We start from the raw sequence: 20,538 nt of genomic DNA on the forward strand, positions 1-20,538 counted from the left end.
AAAACGGAAAGCTCAATCTTGTCTAATTTATTTTAAGAGTATTTAAGGAAAATACTGAATCAGCTGAGTTTTTTTAAGAAAACATTGGCTGTCCTTAACTGATATACTAAAGTAAATTACTTTTTGCACAGCACTCAATAGGAAGCCTGTGATTGGTTGTACTAATATACCCAAATTTGTTCTCATAGCAGGTAATCAATAAAACATCTGAGTTTGATGTGAAAACAAATTAACTTGAATTCTGCTTAATTGGCTTTAAATACTTCTAGTATTTTGTTTTAATCTTTAACATTTTTTATTCAATACTACTAGCTACCTTTGCATTAATAAATAGATTAAAAAGTGTGGACAATTATTGCAGGCTTAAAAATGCTAGGGAAGGCAAGACAATGGGAGTTTAAATTAAAAAATGAAACTCCACTCATACAACAGTTTGGTCTCTTCTAACATAGCTCGCAAATCCTACACATTGTGTCTTTAGAGTTTGTAAGTGTTAATGGAGCACCCTTCTTGTGTTAAGTGTCCCTGCCACTTTCGGTATTCCTCCAACTGAGGTCTGTACTGATGTAACAGCACCTAACACAGGATGCTGTGATCAACCCAAAAGTGCCCCCCCCCCCCCTAAAAAATGACACTTGGTTGTCATCTGCACTAACAGCATTGTGTGGATGAAAACCATGTGTGTTCAATAAGGGGTTAAAACAAGGTTTCCCAACTAGAGTTTTATTAACAAAATACATTTTCAAGATGTCTGAAATACAGCACAGGTGAAAAATTCAACTGTTGAATAATTGTACTTATAAAATATGTTCTTATTCAGGGTAATCCTCAACATTTGGCCTAATAGTGGTTCCCCACGATCATGCCTTGACCATGTATCTGCTAGTGTGCAGGTCTGCAACTTAGTCTGTTATATGAAAACAGTGTTCTCTGTGTCACTTATTATGCCTGTATTCTCACAGAAGGAACATTTCTGCTAAAAAGTCCCTGTGTATTCAGAGTCTACACAGTATGTCTCCTGTCTGCAGTTTGTTCTAGTTTTCAGACATCACTTTCAAGTTTTAGTCCCTATATTTGTGCAAGTATTCAACAAGTTATGTTAGTTTCCCTCTACCATGTCCAGTGCAAGCATTCTGCAGGCTCTGCTACGAGCTCTCATATATAAGACACTATCTGGCTAAAACAAGCGGACAAGTATTTTGATACGTGGATTCCACAGTCCCATTGGTAGGTAGGGGGTAAACTGGCTGGGGATGTCGCAGCCCCCGTTGTAAGCCTCCAGTGTGGAATGAAAACAATTGTGATCAGCAGTTATTGCCTTGAAGAAGATATATATTATTGTGCTGATTACACTCTATTTGTTCCATGCATATGTTTAAGTTAAGTTTGTTGGAGACTAGCTTTGTGCTTGAGTTCTGTCAGGGTATCTGTGAGTAACATTAAATAAACTACAGATGTATTGTATAATCTAATATTTCATTTTTCATTTTGTAGCTAAAAATCTAATTTGCCATGAATTGTGTGGGCTGTAGCCATGGCAGACCAACCCCCCTTCTTCTTGGTTACATAGGATGCATTGCAAATCTTTGTCCCAATTCCTCAAAAGGAATTGCTTTCAAAGTAATCTTAGAAAGATCACTTCAAAAGACCTTTTTGATCACTACCTGGAAATGTGTAATAAAATCACTAGACTCCCTTATAAGAAGAAGAGAGCCTAGCAGTCTGAGCCAAGTGACAAATTTTGTGGAAAGGTGACCATTGACACTTCGATGCAAATTGGTACCTGCTGTGTTAGATAAACATCTATGCTGGATAACAGAGAGACGTGTTTATCCCTATGAGTGCTGAAAGCATATACAAATTTCAATCGTGATTTTAAAAAGAGAAGTTAGAAATTCATCTATATGAACTGTATAATTCTCAAAGATTTAATTGATACCCAGACTGTATAAATATCTATATATGGATATGGGAAATGCATTTCAGATTTGTAATAAATTAAACGAATAACTACATTAGCATATATAAATGCTTAAGTTATTTCAAAATGAATACATGTTTTCTTTGTTTTCCAGAAATCTAGTGAACATTAAAGGAAGAACTGATGTGAAGATGAGATTTCTAGATAAGATGCGACTAGGAAATTAAATATATACCAGTATATCAAATAAGCTGATATACGGAATAAGTCAGATAGACATATATATTTCATTGATTGATACTACTAGTCCCTCATAGAAATACAACTTTTAAGACATCTTCTAGAATATGATAAATAAAAACAGAATTTATGCTTACCTGATAAATTACTTTCTCCAACGGTGTGTCCGGTCCAGGGTGTCATCCATAACTTGTGGGAATATTCTCTTCCCCAACAGGAAATGGCAAAGAGCACAGCAAAAGCTGTCCATATAGTCCCTCCTAGGCTCCGCCCACCCCAGTCATTCGACCGACGGACAGGAGAAACTATAGGGTGCCGTGGTGATTGTAGTTAAAGAAAGACAATTCATCAAACCTGATTAAAAAAACAGGGCGGGCCGTGGACTGGACACACCGTTGGAGAAAGTAATTTATCAGGTAAGCATAAATTCTGTTTTCTCCAACATTGGTGTGTCCGGTCCACGGCGTCATCCACAACTTGTGGGAACCAATACCAAAGCTTTAGGACACGGATGAAGGGAGGGAGCCAATCAGGTTACCTAAACGGAAGGCACCACGGCTTGCAAAACCTTTCTCCCAAAAATAGCCTCCGAAGAAGCAAAAGTATCAAATTTGTAGAATTTTACAAAAGTGTGCAGTGAAGACCAAGTCGCTGCCTTACATATCTGATCAACAGAAGCCTCGTTCTTGAAGGCCCATGTGGAAGCCACAGCCCTAGTAGAGTGAGCTGTGATGCGTTCAGGAGGCTGCCGTCCGGCAGTCTCATAAGCCAATCGGATGATGCTTTTCAGCCAAAAGGAAAGAGAGGTAGCAGTAGCTTTTTGACCTCTCCTCTTGCCAGAATAAACGACAAACAGAGAAGACGTTTGTCTGAAATCCTTTGTTGCTTCTAAATAGAACTTTAAAGCACGAACTACATCTAAATTGTGTAACAAACGTTCCTTCTTTGAAACTGGATTCGGACACAAAGAAGGCACAACTATTTCCTGGTTAATATTCTTGTTAGAAACAACCTTTGGAAGGAAACCAGGTTTAGTCCGCAACACAACCTTATCTGAATGGAACACCAGATAGGGCGGATTACACTGCAGAGCAGATAACTCAGAAACTCTTCTAGCAGAAGAAATAGCAACCAAAAACAGAACTTTCCAAGATAACATCTTGATATCTATGGAATGTAGAGGTTCAAACGGAACCCCTTGAAGAACTGAAAGAACTAAATTCAGACTCCAGGGACGAGTCAAAGGTCTGTAAACAGGCTTGACCCTGACCAAAGCCTGAACAAAAGCTTGAACATCTGGCACAGCTGCCAGTCGTTTGTGTAGCAAGACAGATAAAGCAGAAATCTGTCCCTTTAGAGAACTCGCTGATAATCCCTTATCCAAACCTTCTTGGAGAAAGGAAAGGATCCTAGGAATTTTGATCTTACTCCATGAGAATCCCTTGGATTAACACCAACAGATATATCTTTTCCATATTTTATGGTAAATTTTTCTAGTTACAGGTTTTCTGGCTTGTACCAGAGTATCTATCACAGAATCCGAAAACCCACGCTTAGATAAAATCAAGCGTTCAATTTCCAAGCCGTCAGCTGGAGGGAAACTAGATTTGGATGTTCGAATGGACCCTGTACTAGAAGATCCTGTCTCAAAGGTAGCTTCCATGGTGGAGCCGATGACATATTCACCAGGTCTGCATACCAAGTCCTGCGTGGCCACGCAGGAGCTATCAAGATCACCGAGGCCCTCTCCTGTTTGATCCTGGCTACCAGCCTGGGAATGAGAGGAAACGGTGGAAACACATAAGCTAGGTTGAAGGCCCAAGGCGCTACTAATGCATCCACTAGAGTCGCCTTGGGATCCCTGGATCTGGACCCGTAGCAGGGAACCTTGAAGTTCTGACGAGACGCCATCAGATCCATGTCTGGAATGCCCCATAATTGAGTCAACTGGGCAAATATCTCCGGGTGGAGTTCCCACTCCCCCGGATGGAATGTCTGACGACTCAGATAATCCGCCTCCCAGTTTTCCACTCCTGGGATGTGGATCGCAGATAGGTGGCAGGAGTGATCCTCCGCCCATTTTATGATTTTGGTCACTTCTCTCATCGCCAGGGAACTCCTTGTTCCCCCCTGATGGTTGATGTAAGCAACAGTCGTCATGTTGTCTGATTGGAATCTTATGAATCTGGCCTTTGCTAGTTGAGGCCAAGCCCTGAGAGTATTGAATATCGCTCTCAGTTCCAGAATGTTTATCGGGAGAAGAGACTCTTCCCGAGACCATAGACCCTGAGCTTTCAGGGAGTCCCAGACCGCGCCCCAGCCCACTAGACTGGCGTTGGTCGTGACGATGACCCACTCTGGTCTGCGGAAGCTCATTCCCTGGGACAGGTGATCCTGGGTTAGCCACCAACGGAGTGAGTCTCTGGTCTTCTGATCTACTTGAATCACTGGAGACAAGTCTGTATAGTCCCCATTCCACTGTTTCAGCATGCACAGTTGTAATGGTCTTAGATGAATTCGCGCAAAAGGAACTATGTCCATTGCTGCAACCATCAACCCTACTACTTCCATGCACTGAGCTATGGAAGGTCGTGGAACAGAGTGAAGAACTTGACAAGCGTTTAGAAGTTTTGACTTTCTGACATCTGTCAGGAAAATCTTCATTTCTAAAGAATCTATTATTGTCCCCAAGAATGGAACTCTTGTCGACGGAGACAGGGAACTCTTTTCTATGTTCACCTTCCACCCGTGAGATCTGAGAAAGGCCAGAACGATGTCTGTGTGAGCCTTTGTCTTTGAAAGAGACGACGCTTGTATCAGAATGTCGTCCAAGTAAGGTGCCACTGCAATGCCCCTTGGTCTTAGAACCGCTAGAAGGGACCCGAGTACCTTTGTGAAAATCCTTGGAGCAGTGGCTAGCCCGAATGGGAGAGCCACAAACTGGTAATGTTTGTCCAGAAAGGCGAACCTTAGGAACTGATGATGATCTTTGTGGATAGGAATATGTAGATACGCATCCTTTAGATCCACGGTAGTCATAAATTGACCCTCCTGGATTGTAGGTAAAATCGTTCGAATAGTTTCCATTTTGAACGATGGCACTCTGAGAAATTTGTTTAGAATCTTTAAATTCAGAATTGGTCTGAAAGTTCCCTCTTTTTTGGGAACTACAAACAGATTTGAGTAAAACCCCATTCCTTGTTCCACAGTTGTAACTGGGTGTATCACTCCCATTTTTAACAGGTCTTCTACACAATGTAAGAATGCCTGTCTCTTTATTTGGTTTGAAGATAAGTGAGACATGTGGAACCTTCCCTTTGGGGGTAGTTCCTTGAATTCCAGAAGATAACCCTGAGAAACTATTTCTAGTGCCCAGGGATCCTGAACATCTCTTGCCCAAGCCTGAGCGAAGAGAGAGAGTCTGCCCCCTACTAGATCCGGTCCCGGATCGGGGGCTACTCCTTCATGCTGTTTTGGTAGCAGCAGCAGTCTTCTTGGCCTGCTTACCCTTGTTCCAGCCTTGCATCGGTTTCCAAGCTGGTTTGGTTTGCGAAGCATTACCCTCTTGTCTAGAGGCTGATGAGTTGGAGGCCGGTCCGTTCCTGAAATTGCGAAAGGAACGAAAATTAGACTTATTCTTGGCCTTGAAAGGCCTATCTTGTGGGAGGGCGTGGCCCTTACCCCCAGTGATGTCTGAGATAATCTCTTTCAATTCTGGCCCAAAAAGGGTTTTACCCTTGAAAGGGATATTAAGCAATTTTGTCTTGGAAGATACATCCGCTGACCAAGACTTTAGCCAGAGCGCTCTGCGCGCCACAATTGCAAACCCTGAATTTTTCGCCACTAATCTAGCTAACTGCAAAGCGGCATCTAAAATAAAGGAATTAGCTAACTTAAGTGCGTGAATTCTGTCCATAACCTCCTCATACGGAGTCTCTCTACTGAGTGACTTTTCTAGTTCCTCGAACCAGAACCACGCTGCTGTAGTGACAGGAATAATGCACGAAATAGGTTGCAGGAGGTAACCTTGCTGTACAAAAATCTTTTTAAGCAAACCCTCCAATTTTTTATCCATAGGATCTTTGAAAGCACAATTATCCTCGATAGGAATAGTAGTGCGCTTAGCTAGTGTAGAAACTGCCCCCTCGACCTTAGGGACTGTCTGCCATAAGTCCTTTCTGGGGTCGACCATAGGAAATAATTTCTTAAATATAGGAGGGGGGACAAAAGGTATGCCGGGCTTCTCCCACTCCTTATTCACTATGTCCGCCACCCGCTTGGGTATAGGAAAAGCGTTGGGGTGCACCGGAACCTCTAGGAACTTGTCCCTCTTGCACAATTTTTCTGGAATGACCAGGTTGTCACAATCATCCAGAGTAGATAGCACCTCCTTAAGCAGTGCGCGGAGATGCACTAATTTAAATTTAAATGTCACAACATCAGGTTCTGCCTGTTGAGAAATTCTACCTGAATCAGAAATTTCCCCATCTGACAAAACCTCCCTCATGGCCACTTCAGATTGGTGTGAGGGTATGACAGAGCAATTATCATCAGCGCCCTCCTGCTCTACAGTGTTTAAAACAGAGCAATCGCGCTTTCTCTGAAATGCAGGCATTTTGGATAAAATATTTGCTATGGAGTTATCCATTACTGCCGTCAATTGTTGCATAGTAACAAGCATTGGCGCGCTAGAAGTACTAGGGGTCTCCTGTGTGGGCAAAACTGGTGTAGACACAGAAGGAGATGATGTAGAACTATGTCTACTCCCTTCATCTGATGAATCATCTTGGGCAACTTTACTATCTGTGGCAGTACTGTCCTTACTTTGTTTGGACGCTATAGCACAATTATCACACAATTTTGAAGGGGGAGACACATTGGCTTCCATACATACAGAACATAGTTTATCTGAAGGCACAGACATGTTAAACAGGCTTAAACTTGTCAATAAAGTACAAAAACCGTTTTAAAACAAAACCGTTACTGTCTCTTTAAATTTTAAACAGGGCACACTTTTTTACTGAATATGTGAAAAACTATGAAGGAATTGTTCAATTTTAACCAAATTAACCACAGTGTCTTAAAGCATTCAAAGCATTGCACCCCAAATTTCAGACCTTTAACCCTTAAAATGATGAAACCGGAGCCGTTTATAGTTTTAACCCCTCTACAGTCCCAGCTACAGCCTTTGCTGCGACTTTACCAAACCCAGGGGGGTATACGATACCAAATGAAGCCTTCTAGGGACCTTTTCAACTACTTCCAGACCCATACACATGCAGCTGCATGTCCTGCTCTCAAAAGTAACTGCGCAGTAATGGCGCGAAAATGAGGCTCTGCCTACTACATAGAAGGCCCTTCCTGACTGGGATGGTGTCTAAACCAGTGCCTGACGTAAAAAAACGTTCCCCAAAGTTATAAAGTGTGAATTTCAACATCAAGCTGTATAAAATGCCCAAATAAAGCAATCGATCTAGCCCATAAAAGTGTCTACCAGTTTTATAGCCCATATTAAGCCCTTTATTCTGTTTGAGACTAAGAAAATGTCTTACCGGTCCCCATGAGGGGGAAATGACAGCCTTCCAGCATTACACAGTCTTGTTAGAAATATGGCTAGTCATACCTTAAGCAGAAAAGTCTGCCAACTGTTCCCCCAACTGAAGTTATCTCATCTCAACAGTCCTATGTGGGAACAGAAACCGATTTTAGTTACTGCTGCTAAAATCATACTCCTCTCACAAACAGAACTCTTCATCCTTTTCTGTTTCAGAGTAAATAGTACATACCAGAACTATTTTAAAATAACAAACTCTTGATAGTAGAATAAAAAACTACAACTAAACACCACATACTCTTCACCATCTCCGTGGAGATGCTGCTTGTTCAGCGGCAAAGAGAATGACTGGGGTGGGCAGAGCCTAGGAGGGACTATATGGACAGCTTTTGCTGTGCTCTTTGCCATTTCCTGTTGGGGAAGAGAATATTCCCACAAGTTATGGATGACACCGTGGACCGGACACACCAATGTTGGAAAAATACTAATGTTTCATATTAAAATAATCAGGATGAATGGTATGACATGGTCCAATACACATGGAACATGTGAATTGTTGATACTAGAAAATATGGTATATTGAATAAAAATATATATGAACTGTATTTACTGTTAGCAATATTTGAATTAAACTGTTTGTCTTTGCTGCCCCCCGTGGCCTAAATCCATTATTACAGCCAAAGGGCATTTGGCTGTTGAAAACGAAATTTCCCAGTAGCCAATCAGGGAAGCGTCTCCCAAATAACTAATCAGGGACAAGCATCCGAAGGGCCTATCATCCTAATTTCACTGATGATTAGAATAAAAAGGGGTGGGGTTATATCGTGTGATATAACCTCAGACAAGAGAAAAAAAAAGGAGAACTCTGTGCTGAATTTTGACTGACAAACTGTTGTCTTGGGATCTAGTCTATTATAAAGCAATCTGGGCCTAATTTTTATCCATCTTGCAAAAAATACCTCTTTTAATTTATAAGGTGAAATTGTATTTATCAGAGGAACCCTGGAAGCTGAAACATTGATTTATTTGGGTAAAGTATAAGAAACTGTTAAGTATATTTAATATTTTAAATCAAAGGTTATAGTTAGATTACAGCTGGTAAATTTAAAAGGGCACAATTCATATTTTAAGCTTGTGTTTCATAGCCCTGTTTAGTCTTAACTAGTCATTATTGCTAAATAATTTATTTACTAGACAGGGTTTTATACTCCAGATTTATAAGTCAGTTATTATAGTGAACTCTTTCAGAACTGTACATAAACTGGTTATTGTGATTACATTTCTGGTAGTTATTAATTAAGCATAGTAAGTTGGTAATCCATATTGAGCATTGAACTAGAGTTATTGGTTAATAACAGAAGATTCTGGTATTTTATTGTGGTATTTTATTTTGTGCTCATTGTGAATAAGGTAATTTGTAAAGGTATATTTTTATAATCTTGGTATAGAATATTGTAACAATTTAAGCTTGTATATTTTGATTCATATCTGGTTTCAATAAATATAATTCAATGTGTTTATAACTTTAACTAATATAAAGAATTTAGGAATAAAATATTAATTTTAATTTTTTGTATATGCTTTTTATTGGGGGTTTGTTTTAAAGAATAATTATTAAATATATTGTATTATAGCCCGGCTATATACTGACAGTTCTCTGCACTGTTTAATAAAAGTCTCCAGTGTCTCGGTCTGCCCTAGGATTGTTTATACTCCAGCTCCTCTACCATGTTACATTTAGCTGTGCAGGACTTTGCAATTCACTACCTGCTTCAATATTGTACATAACATAAAATGGTTTCTGCAAATCATCACTGTATTATTTGCACTTACTTTAACCTTCTATAATTAATTTATTCAGCTTCTATTAATCTCACAGAGCCCCTATTTACCCACTCTACAGGTATGACAGCTCTCTTCGTAAGCCATTGTTCTAGTAAGGTTACATAAAAAGCAGAAAATTACTGTAAAATGTCAATTAGTTGCATTACCAGTTTTTTTTATAGGGGAAGGGATCTTTATGGGTATCCAATCTCCCTAAATAGTAAAAGACTGCACTGTGGAAAGAGGTGCTTCCATTTGTGTGTGGTGTCCTGTTCCCAGATTAGCATTTTTTAGCAATAATGTATTTTTAAATTAAGGTATGTACATTGGGTTTTTTTTTACATAATGCTATTGAAAATTTAAATGGCTACAGTAAAGTGTAATCATAACTTTTATATGCAATGGGAAACCAAAAAATTAGTGGGATGTTATTGCGGTGGTCTAGGACCATACCGGCAATATCTCTGAGGTGCGCCTGTATCTATACAATATAGTTACTGGTATTATTGTGGTCAGAGTCATGCTATATACTGTGACCAGCTGTAAAAGGAACTATTATTTAGTCACTTGCAAATTGCAGGCTGTCACTAAATAGTAACAATTTGAAATGTAGTCTATATGAAAAAATAGTGACTTTATAAGACTATCGTATACCAGGTTGATTTCTGCAAAAGCATTCTTGCCTTCAAATGAGAAGCTTTTTGTAAACGTTCATGATATCATCAGATCCTACAGTTTCATTAGATTCCAGGATTGAATGCTACCACCTTTGTTCAAGTAGCCTATATGATAGCTAAGCTCCATGAAGTGCTCACCTGAAGCTCTTGTGTCATTCCAACAGTAGGGCAGATGACATGGAAGTTTGCAGAAACAATTAATTTTACTGAAAGATTTCACATAACATTAATTAAAGGGATAGAAAGGTCAAAATGTAAGTGCGCATGGGTGCATTTAAATTTTAAATAGAAACATTTTTGCAGTATACTTCGATTAGCAAAAATGCTTCTAGAAAAAGTTATTACTGTTTTTCAGAAGCATACGCACATATACTGTGTGGGCGGAGGTATGTATTTTGCCGGCAAAAAACATAATTTATGCTTACCTGATAAATTCCTTTCTCCTGTAGTGTAGTCAGTCCACGGGTCATCCATTACTTATGGGATATTAACTCCTCCCTAACAGGAAGTGCAAGAGGATCACCCAAGCAGAGCTGCTATATAGCTCCTCCCCTCTACGTCACACCCAGTCATTCGACCGAAAACCAAACGAGAAAGGAGAAACTATAGGGTGCAGTGGTGACTGGAGTATAATTTAAAATTTAGACCTGCTATAAAAAACAGGGCGGGCCGTGGACTGACTACACTACAGGAGAAAGGAATTTATCAGGTAAGCATAAATTATGTTTTCTCCTGTTAAGTGTAGTCAGTCCACGGGTCATCCATTACTTATGGGATACCAATACCAAAGCTAAAGTACACGGATGACGGGAGGGACAGGCAGGATCTTTACACGGAAGGAACCACTGCCTGAAGAACCTTTCTCCCAAAAACAGCCTCAGAAGAAGCAAAAGTGTCAAATTTGTAAAATTTGGAAAAAGTATGAAGAGAAGACCAAGTTGCAGCCTTGCAAATCTGTTCAACAGAGGCCTCATTCTTAAAGGCCCACGTGGAAGCCACAGCTCTCGTAGAATGAGCTGTAATTCTTTCAGGAGGCTGCTGTCCAGCAGTCTCATAGGCTAAACGTATTATGCTACGAAGCCAAAAAGAGAGAGGGGTAGCAGATGCTTTTTGACCTCTCCTCTGTCCAGAATAAACGACAAACAGGGAAGAAGTTTGGCGAAATTCTTTAGTTGCCTGTAAATAAAATTTCAGGGCACGGACTACGTCTAGATTGTGCAGAAGTCGTTCCTTCTTTGAAGAAGGGTTAGGGCACAATGATGGAACAACAATCTCTTGATTGATATTCTTGTTAGTGACTACCTTAGGTAAGAACCCAGGTTTAGTACGCAGAACTACCTTGTCTGAATGAAAAATCAGATAAGGAGAATCACAATGTAAGGCCGATAACTCAGAGACTCTACGAGCCGAGGAAATCGCCATTAAAAACAGAACTTTCCAAGATAACAGCTTGATATCAATGGAATGAAGGGGTTCAAACGGAACACCCTGTAAAACGTTAAGAACTAAGTTTAAGCTCCACGGTGGAGCAACAGTCTTAAACACAGGCTTAATCCTGGCCAAAGCCTGACAAAAAGCCTGAACGTCTGGAACTTCTGACAGACGTTTGTGTAAAAGGATGGACAGAGCTGAGATCTGTCCCTTTAAAGAACTTGCAGATAAACCCTTTTCTAAACCTTCTTGTAGAAAAGCCAATATCCTAGGAATCCTAACCTTTCTCCATGAGTAACTCTTGGATTCGCACCAGTGTAAATATTTACGCCATATCTTATGGTAAATTTTCCTGGTACCAGGTTTCCTAGCCTGTATTAAGGTATCAATTACTGACTCCGAAAATCCACGCTTTGATAAAATCAAGCGTTCAATCTCCATGCAGTCAGCTTCAGAGAAATTAGATTTTGATGTTTGAAAGGACCCTGAATTAGAAGGTCCTGTCTCAGAGGCAGCGACCAAGGTGGACAGGATGACATGTCCACTAGATCTGCATACCAGGTCCTGCGTGGCCACGCAGGCGCTATTAGAATCACCGATGCTTTCTCCTGTTTGATCCTGGCAATCAATCGAGGAAGCATCGGGAAGGGTGGAAACACATAAGCCATCTTGAAGGTCCAAGGTGCTGTCAGAGCATCTATCAGGACCGCTCCCGGGTCCCTGGATCTGGACCCGTAACAATGAAGCTTGGCGTTCTGGCGAGACGCCATGAGATCCATATCTGGTTTGCCCCAACGTCGAAGTATTTGGGCAAAGACCTCCGGATGAAGTTCCCACTCCCCCGGATGAAAAGTCTGGCGACTTAGGAAATCCGCCTCCCAGTTCTCCACGCCTGGGATGTGGATCGCTGACAGGTGGCAAGAGTGAGACTCTGCCCAGCGAATTATTTTTGAAACTTCCATCATCGCTAGGGAACTCTTTGTCCCTCCCTGATGGTTGAGGTAAGCCACAGTCGTGATGTTGTCCGACTGAAACCTGATGAACCTCAGAGTTGCTAACTGAGGCCAAGTCAGAAGGGCATTGAGAACTGCTCTCAATTCCAGAATGTTTATTGGAAGGAGACTCTCCTCCTGAGTCCATGATCCCTGAGCCTTCAGGGAATTCCAGACAGCGCCCCAACCTAGTAGGCTGGCGTCTGTTGTTACAATTGTCCAGTCTGGCCTGCTGAAGGGCATCCCTCTGGACAGATGTGGCCGAGAAAGCCACCACAGAAGAGAATCTCTGGTCTCTTGATCCAGATTCAGTATAGGGGACAAATCTGAGTAATCCCCTTTCCACTGACTTAGCATGCACAATTGCAGCGGTCTGAGATGCAGGCGTGCAAAAGGTACTATGTCCATTGCCGCTACCATTAAGCCGATTACCTCCATGCATTGAGCCACTGACGGGTGTGGAATGGAATGAAGGATCCGGCAAGCATTTAGAAGTCTTGTTAACCTGTCCTCTGTCAGGTAAATCTTCATTTCTACAGAATCTATGAGAGTCCCTAAGAAGGGAACTCTTGTGAGTGGCAATAGAGAACTCTTTTCTTCGTTCACTTTCCACCCATGTGACCTTAGAAATGCCAGTACTAACTCTGTATGAGACTTGGCAGTTTGGAAACTTGACGCTTGTATCAGAATGTCGTCTAGGTACGGAGCTACCGATATTCCTCGCGGTCTTAGTACCGCCAGAAGAGAACCCAGAACCTTTGTAAAGATTCTTGGAGCCGTAGCTAACCCGAAGGGAAGAGCTACAAACTGGTAATGCCTGTCTAGGAAGGCAAACCTTAGATACCGGTAATGATCCTTGTGAATCGGTATGTGAAGGTAGGCATCCTTTAAATCCACTGTGGTCATGTACTGACCCCTTTGGATCATGGGTAAGATTGTCCAAATAGTTTCCATTTTGAACGATGGAACTCTTAGGAATTTGTTTAGGATCTTTAAATCCAATATTGGTCTGAAGGTTCCTTCTTTCTTGGGAACCACAAACAGATTTGAGTAAAACCCTTGTCCGTGTTCCGACCGCGGAACCGGATGGATCACTCCCATTAGTAAAAGATCTTGTACACAGCGTAGAAACGCCTCTTTCTTTATCTGGTTTGTTGACAACCTTGAAAGATGAAATCTCCCTTGTGGAGGAGAAGCTTTGAAGTCCAGAAGATATCCCTGAGATATGATCTCCAACGCCCAGGGATCCTGGACATCTCTTGCCCAAGCCTGGGCGAAGAGAGAGAGTCTGCCCCCCACTAGATCCGTTTCCGGATCGGGGGCCCTCACTTCATGCTGTCTTAGGGGCAGCAGCAGGTTTTCTGGCCTGCTTGCCCTTGTTCCAGGTCTGGTTAGGTTTCCAGCCTTGTCTGTAGCGAGCAACAGTTCCTTCCTGTTTTGGAGCAGAGGAAGTTGATGCTGCTCCTGCCTTGAAGTTACGAAAGGCACGAAAATTAGACTGTCTAGCCCTTGGTTTGGCTCTGTCTTGAGGCAGGGCATGGCCCTTACCTCCCGTAATGTCAGCGATAATTTCTTTCAAACCGGGCCCGAATAATGTCTGCCCCTTGAAAGGTATGTTAAGCAATTTAGATTTAGAAGTCACATCAGCTGACCAGGATTTTAGCCACAGCGCTCTGAGCGCCTGAATGGCGAATCCGGAATTCTTAGCCGTAAGTTTAGTTAAGTGTACTACGGCATCAGAAATAAATGAATTAGCTAGCTTAAGGGCTTTAAGCTTGTGTGTAATCTCATCCAATGGAGCTGTGTCAAGGGTCTCTTCCAGAGACTCAAACCAAAATGCCGCCGCAGCCGTGACAGGCGCAATGCATGCAAGGGGTTGCAATATAAAACCTTGTTGAACAAACATTTTCTTAAGGTAACCCTCTAATTTTTTATCCATTGGATCTGAAAAGGCACAGCTATCCTCCACCGGGATAGTGGTACACTTAGCTAAAGTAGAAACTGCTCCCTCCACCTTAGGGACCGTTTGCCATAAGTCCCGTGTGGTGGCGTCTATTGGAAACATTTTTCTGAATATAGGAGGGGGTGAGAAAGGTACACCGGGTCTATCCCACTCCTTAGTAACAATTTCAGTAAGTCTCTTAGGTATAGGAAAAACGTCAGTACACGTCGGTACCGCAAAATATTTATCCAACCTACATATTTTCTCTGGGATTGCAACCGTGTTACAATCATTCAGAGCCGCTAACACCTCCCCTAGTAATACACGGAGGTTTTCCAACTTAAATGTAAAATTTGAAATGTCTGAATCCAGTTTATTTGGATCAGATCCGTCACCCACAGAATGAAGCTCTCCGTCTTCATGTTCTGCAATTTGTGACGCAGTATCAGACATGGCCCTAGCATTATCAGCGCACTCTGTTCTCACCCCAGAGTGGTCTCGTTTACCCCTAAGTTCTGGCAATTTAGATAAAACTTCAGTCATAACATTAGCCATGTCTTGTAAAGTGATTTGTAATGGCCGCCCTGATGTACTTGGCGTTACAATATCACGCACCTCCTGAGCGGGAGATGCAGGTACTGACACGTGAGGCAAGTTAGTCGGCATAACTTCCCCCTCGTTCTCTGGTGAATTTTGCTTAACTTGTACAGATTGGCTTTTATTTAAAGTAGCATCAATGCAATTAGTACATAAATTTCTATTGGGCTCCACCTTGGCCTTTGAACATATTGCACAAAGAGATTCCTCTGTGTCAGACATGTTTAAACAAACTAGCAATTAGACTAGCAAGCTTGGAAAATACTTTTCAAATGAATTTACAAGCAATATAAAAAACGTTACTATGCCTTTAAGAAGCACACAAAAAAACTGTCACTTTGATATAACAATGAACCGGTTTAGTTATAGCAATCAATTTTTCATATGAAATGCATTAATTTAGCAAAGGATAGCACCCATCAGCAAATGGATTATTAACCCCTTAATACCAAAAAACGATTGACAAATCAAATAAATACGTTTTTATCACAGTCAAAGCACAGTCTCACAGGTCTGCTGTGAGTGATTACCTCCCTCAAACTAGTTTTGGAGACCCCTGAGCTCTGTAGAGACGTCCTGGATCATGCAGGGAGAATAAGGAAGACTGTGACTGAATTTTTAATGCGTAGTAAAAGCGCCAAAATAGGCCCCTCCCACTCATAATACAGCAGTGGGGAAGCCAGTAAACTGATTTTATTCAAAATAAACGACAGCCAAGTGGAAAATAATGCCCATAAATTTTCACCAAGTACCTCAGAGAGAAAAACGATTAACCTGCCAGTAAACGTTTTAAATATATGAAATAATAATAAAAGCCTGTTGCTAGTCGCTATCACTGCAGAAAGGCTATAAGTTATATGTATACCGTATTTTCTTAGTGAAGTGCCATTCCCCAGAAATACTTTAGTGCCAACATACATACATAACAGCCTGATACCAGTTGCTACTACTGCATTTAAGGCTGTACTTACATTATATTGGTATTAGCAGTATTTTCTCAGTCAATTCCATTCCTTAGAAAATAATATACTGCAACATACCTCTTTGCAGGTGAACCCTGCCCGCTGTCCCCTGTTCTGAAGTTACCTCACTCCTCAGAATGGCCGAGAACAGCAAATGGATCTTAGTTACGTCCGCTAAGATCATACACAAACTCAGGTAGATTCTTCTTCTAATACTGCCTGAGAAGAAACAACACACTCCGGTGCTGTTTAAAACAACAAACTTTTGATTGAAGTAATAAAAAACTAAATTTAATAACCACACTCCTCTCACACATCCTATCTATTAGTTAGGTGCAAGAGAATGACTGGGTGAGACGTAGAGGGGAGGAGCTATATAGCAGCTCTGCTTGGGTGATCCTCTTGCACTTCCTGTTAGGGAAGAGTTAATATCCCATAAGTAATGGATGACCCGTGGACTGACTACACTTAACAGGAGAAATGTTATTTGTCATACAAGCCACTGCTGATTCTCTGGAAAGGTGAAGTATTTGAATAGAAGTGCACAGGCCTTTGAAGCATATGTGTGTATATCACTAAAAATCTGTAATACATTATACTAGAAGCATTTTTGATAATGGACGCATACTGTAAATGTTCTTCTATTTAAAATGTATCCATGCAAATTTCAATTTTTACTTTTCTTTCCCTGTAAACCTCCAATCTTCAAAGTGCCTGCTCTAACTGTTTTTATCTTTATCAAGAATGCAAAAGCTAATACTTAGGTTGGATTATATAACAAAAAGGTAAAGTCCTGATGTTCACTGGCTTTGGGATACTTCCTGATCTTGAACTAGGTGCCATTATTAAGGAATCAGATACAATAGACTGTGAGAGAAAAGTCATTTATTCATTGTGACCCCCTTTCTCCTGATTTCTAAAGAGATATTGTCAATTAAATTAACAAAAGAATAAATAAGTGAGGTGCAATCTGTTTTTTTCTCTTCTGCATACAAACCAATATAATAGTAGAATGCATTTTTATATTTAAAGGGACAGGAAATCCAAAAAAATATTTCATTATTCAGACAGCGCACACAAATTTAAACAACTTTCCAATTTAATTATTTTACCAAATTTGCTTAGTTCTTTTGGTATCCATTGTTGAAAATCATATTTAGATATGCTCAGGAGCGGGGAGCCAGCTCCTGATTGGTGGCTGCACATATACGCCTCTTGTGATTGGCTAACCAATCTGTTCAGCTAGTTCTCAGTAGTGCATTGCTGCTTCTTCAAGAAAGGATTCCAAGAAAATGAAGCAAAATTGATCAAAGAAGTAAATTGGAAAGTTGTTTACATATGTATGCTCTTTCTGAATCATGAAAGAAAATGTTTCGGTTTAATGTCCCTTTAAGAGTATGCCTGACAAATAATACTGTCACATGTGCTCTTATGTTTGTAGCATAAGTTTCTAATACTGCACTCTTTTCCTCCAATCACATGCAAACATACAGGCACATAAACACTCTTTCCTGTAATGTGTATGAAGCATTCCAGCTAAGGGAAGTATATTTAACTCTATGGAATTAAGAAACATTAGGCTACTTTCTAAAGCAAAAGTATTTTTTTAATTTTATTAAAATTAAACTAATTTGAAAATGCTTTTATAATCCATATATGCAATTATAGTTGCTACTTAACCCTCTACTGCGGCCCATAGCATAAAGTCAATACATATAAGTGTGTGCCTGTGTGGTCATAATTTGTGTAGATACATCATTATACAGTGCAGTATGTTCACTATTGGGGTACAGATATTACATCATTATACAGCACAACATATTTGTTAGCGTATACAAACTCATCATATTTATACAGTCTATTTATCAGGGTATATAGTGTATAGAAACTCACATAATTATACAACACCGTGTGCTTACTGCCAGTGTGTATTTATACTCAAAATCATTATACAGAGAAGAATCTATATTATTACTATTGCTTATTACTGTGTTACCTTCTAAGAGGGCCCCAAAAAAAAAATGTTTGCACCAGGACCTCCTGTTGAGTTGGTCTGCTAGTGATTGCAGGCCAGTCTATTAATCATGGTACTGAAGGGTATTTCATTGATAGGGGAAAAATGTCTAGTAAAACAACTACACATCTTGAGTAAAACCGTGCAGATCCCTTACCTGACCGGAGACCCTACAGCGGCACTTAAAGGCATTTTTTCTTTTGCTGATAATGTGGAATCCCTGCTGACAATCCTCACACTGCCGCCACTGCTCTGAACTTTGCTTAATGAGGCAACAGCAACATCTTCTTTGGTTAGATATCTACAAATAAACAGGAATCAAACTATTGCACAAATGCCATTAGGTTTAGCTTGTAAATGCTTATACCTTGTGAATGGATACACACATATGACTACAATTTGACAAGACTGGGAGTTACTATAAACCCCATACATTAAAGTAAATGTATTCAGTAATCTATTAAGATATTAAAATGCATTTCCAAATCCCTGTAACTTAAATGGATAGAAAGGCCAAAACTGAGATGTGCACGGGTGCATTTCAGTTTTTTATAGAAGCATTTTTGCACTCTCTTTCCATTAGCAAAAATTCTTCTATTAAAAGTTATTGGTGTTTTTCAGGGGCATACGCACATATCCTGTGAGAGCTTTTGCACCAGTATTTAAGCTCAGACAGCTGGTGCTGGTATGTATTGTGCCCATAAAGACTTAATTTGTGTCATACAAGCCAATGCTGACTCTCTGAAAAGGTGCAGTGTTTGATGAATACGGGTGCATGGGCCTTTAAAGCATATGTGCGTATGCTGCTGGGGAAAAACCCAGTAATAACTTTTACTAGAAGCATTTTTGCTAATGGAAGTATATTGCAAAAATGTTATTTAAAATGTAAATGCCCCCATGCACATTTCAATGTTTGACCATACTATCCCTTTAATGGATTTGGCATTTCAGTGCTGAAAACAGGAATTTCCTTGTTTTTCTTTTTTCTAGCTTTTAAAGAGAACTTAAATTCTAGCATTCAGAGTGCGGCAAAGAAAATAAAAATAAACATTCTTGAGTATCTCATTTGATAAAACAAAAGCTTCAGACATATTGCTATGGAAAACATATACACCAAGCTGAGCCTTTGAGCTTGTCTGGAATAGAGGGTGACCATTTTCAGTTTATAGCCAGAAAATTGCTATTGAAAAAAAAATAAATAAGGTTACCTTGGTTACTGATTCATTGCTGTATATTTTCCAGATTCGGAAGCTAAAAAGAAACATACTTGTATGGAGCAAACAACAGGCTATCTAATATAAGCAGCTTAAACATAAAGTTTTTACTTCCAGCAACACAAAGACCTCTGTGGCGCTCGTCTGAATGTAACATCACAGAAAAATAACGTCCTTGCTCCTTCTCCTAAAAATATAAATATAAAAGAGTGGAGAGAAAACTAGAGTAAAATCCTCACCGCTTAGTGCTGCTGTGCTTTAACTGCTGTTTTGATAGGTCTTCTAAAGCCATAACAGGATTGCTAAATATGACTCCACTTTTTCGGATTATCCTCTGTTTCATGGCTGTCAAACTGTTCCATTCTTTCAAAAATCTCAAAATCTAATGCAAAAGCAAGAGAAAGGAAATGGCAAAGAGAATTAGCACCTGCAGAGGGGACAATAAGGAGCTACAAAATATAATATGGGCTGAGAAGATAGCCTGCAGAAAAACATGGTATCTGTAAGTGGAAAAGAGATTTTTCAAACGTATCACACAGGTTAATACTTCACATGTGAACTCCTAACTGCTAGCTACAAGTAATCAAGTAAATAAATAAATGAATGAATGAATAAATAAATAAGAAGTTATGGAGGAGGTTAGGAAACAATAATAGAGATGAAAACAAGAAACTTGCTGGATGGACAGACATCTAAGGACAATGGTATGGGTACACTCACTGTACTCAATCATTTTCTGTCTTCCATGCAAAAGAGCATTGTCTAAATGATTTCATTTGATTTATTTCTGCATACAAAGTAACAGCTTATTTACTTTAAACCAAAACTATACTTATATACTCATTATCTGAAATGCACTTTCATTGGTTAATAGGTACTCCATTTTAGCATTAGCTGGAAGTATCTATAACCCAGCAACCATTAGAGAAACTAATACTTCAAATTTAATTCATATTTTTTTTTTTAGGGGAAAAATGCTGCTATTTCACTTGGATGATAGAGTTAAAGTGACTCTGATTATAAAACTTTGATGCTTTTTTTCTTCAGATCAACAGTTTTGCAATAAATAGATTTTTTTTTTTTAAAGAGATAGCAATCCCAACGTTTTTTTTTCTTTCATGATTCAGATAGAGCATGTGATTTTAAACAACTTTCTATTTTACTTCTATT

At 40.0% G+C, this 20,538-nt stretch overlaps 1 protein-coding gene across 3 annotated transcripts in view; it reads right to left on the reverse strand.

The window, feature by feature from the left end:
- ZRANB3 (zinc finger RANBP2-type containing 3) overlaps positions 1–20,538 on the reverse strand; it is a 1,006,798-nt gene that overhangs the window by 150,589 nt on the left and 835,671 nt on the right. For all 3 annotated transcript variants that reach the window (XM_053698237.1, XM_053698236.1, XM_053698238.1), the window contains 2 exons: positions 19,608–19,750; positions 18,312–18,455 (listed from right to left, as the gene is read on the reverse strand). In XM_053698237.1, the coding sequence (XP_053554212.1) occupies positions 18,312–18,455; positions 19,608–19,750 (287 nt within the window). The remainder of the gene's footprint in view (positions 1–18,311; positions 18,456–19,607; positions 19,751–20,538) is intronic.

This window comes from Bombina bombina, chromosome 1, assembly GCF_027579735.1.
Source record: "Bombina bombina isolate aBomBom1 chromosome 1, aBomBom1.pri, whole genome shotgun sequence".
In the NCBI taxonomy this organism is placed as follows: domain Eukaryota; kingdom Metazoa; phylum Chordata; class Amphibia; order Anura; family Bombinatoridae; genus Bombina; species Bombina bombina.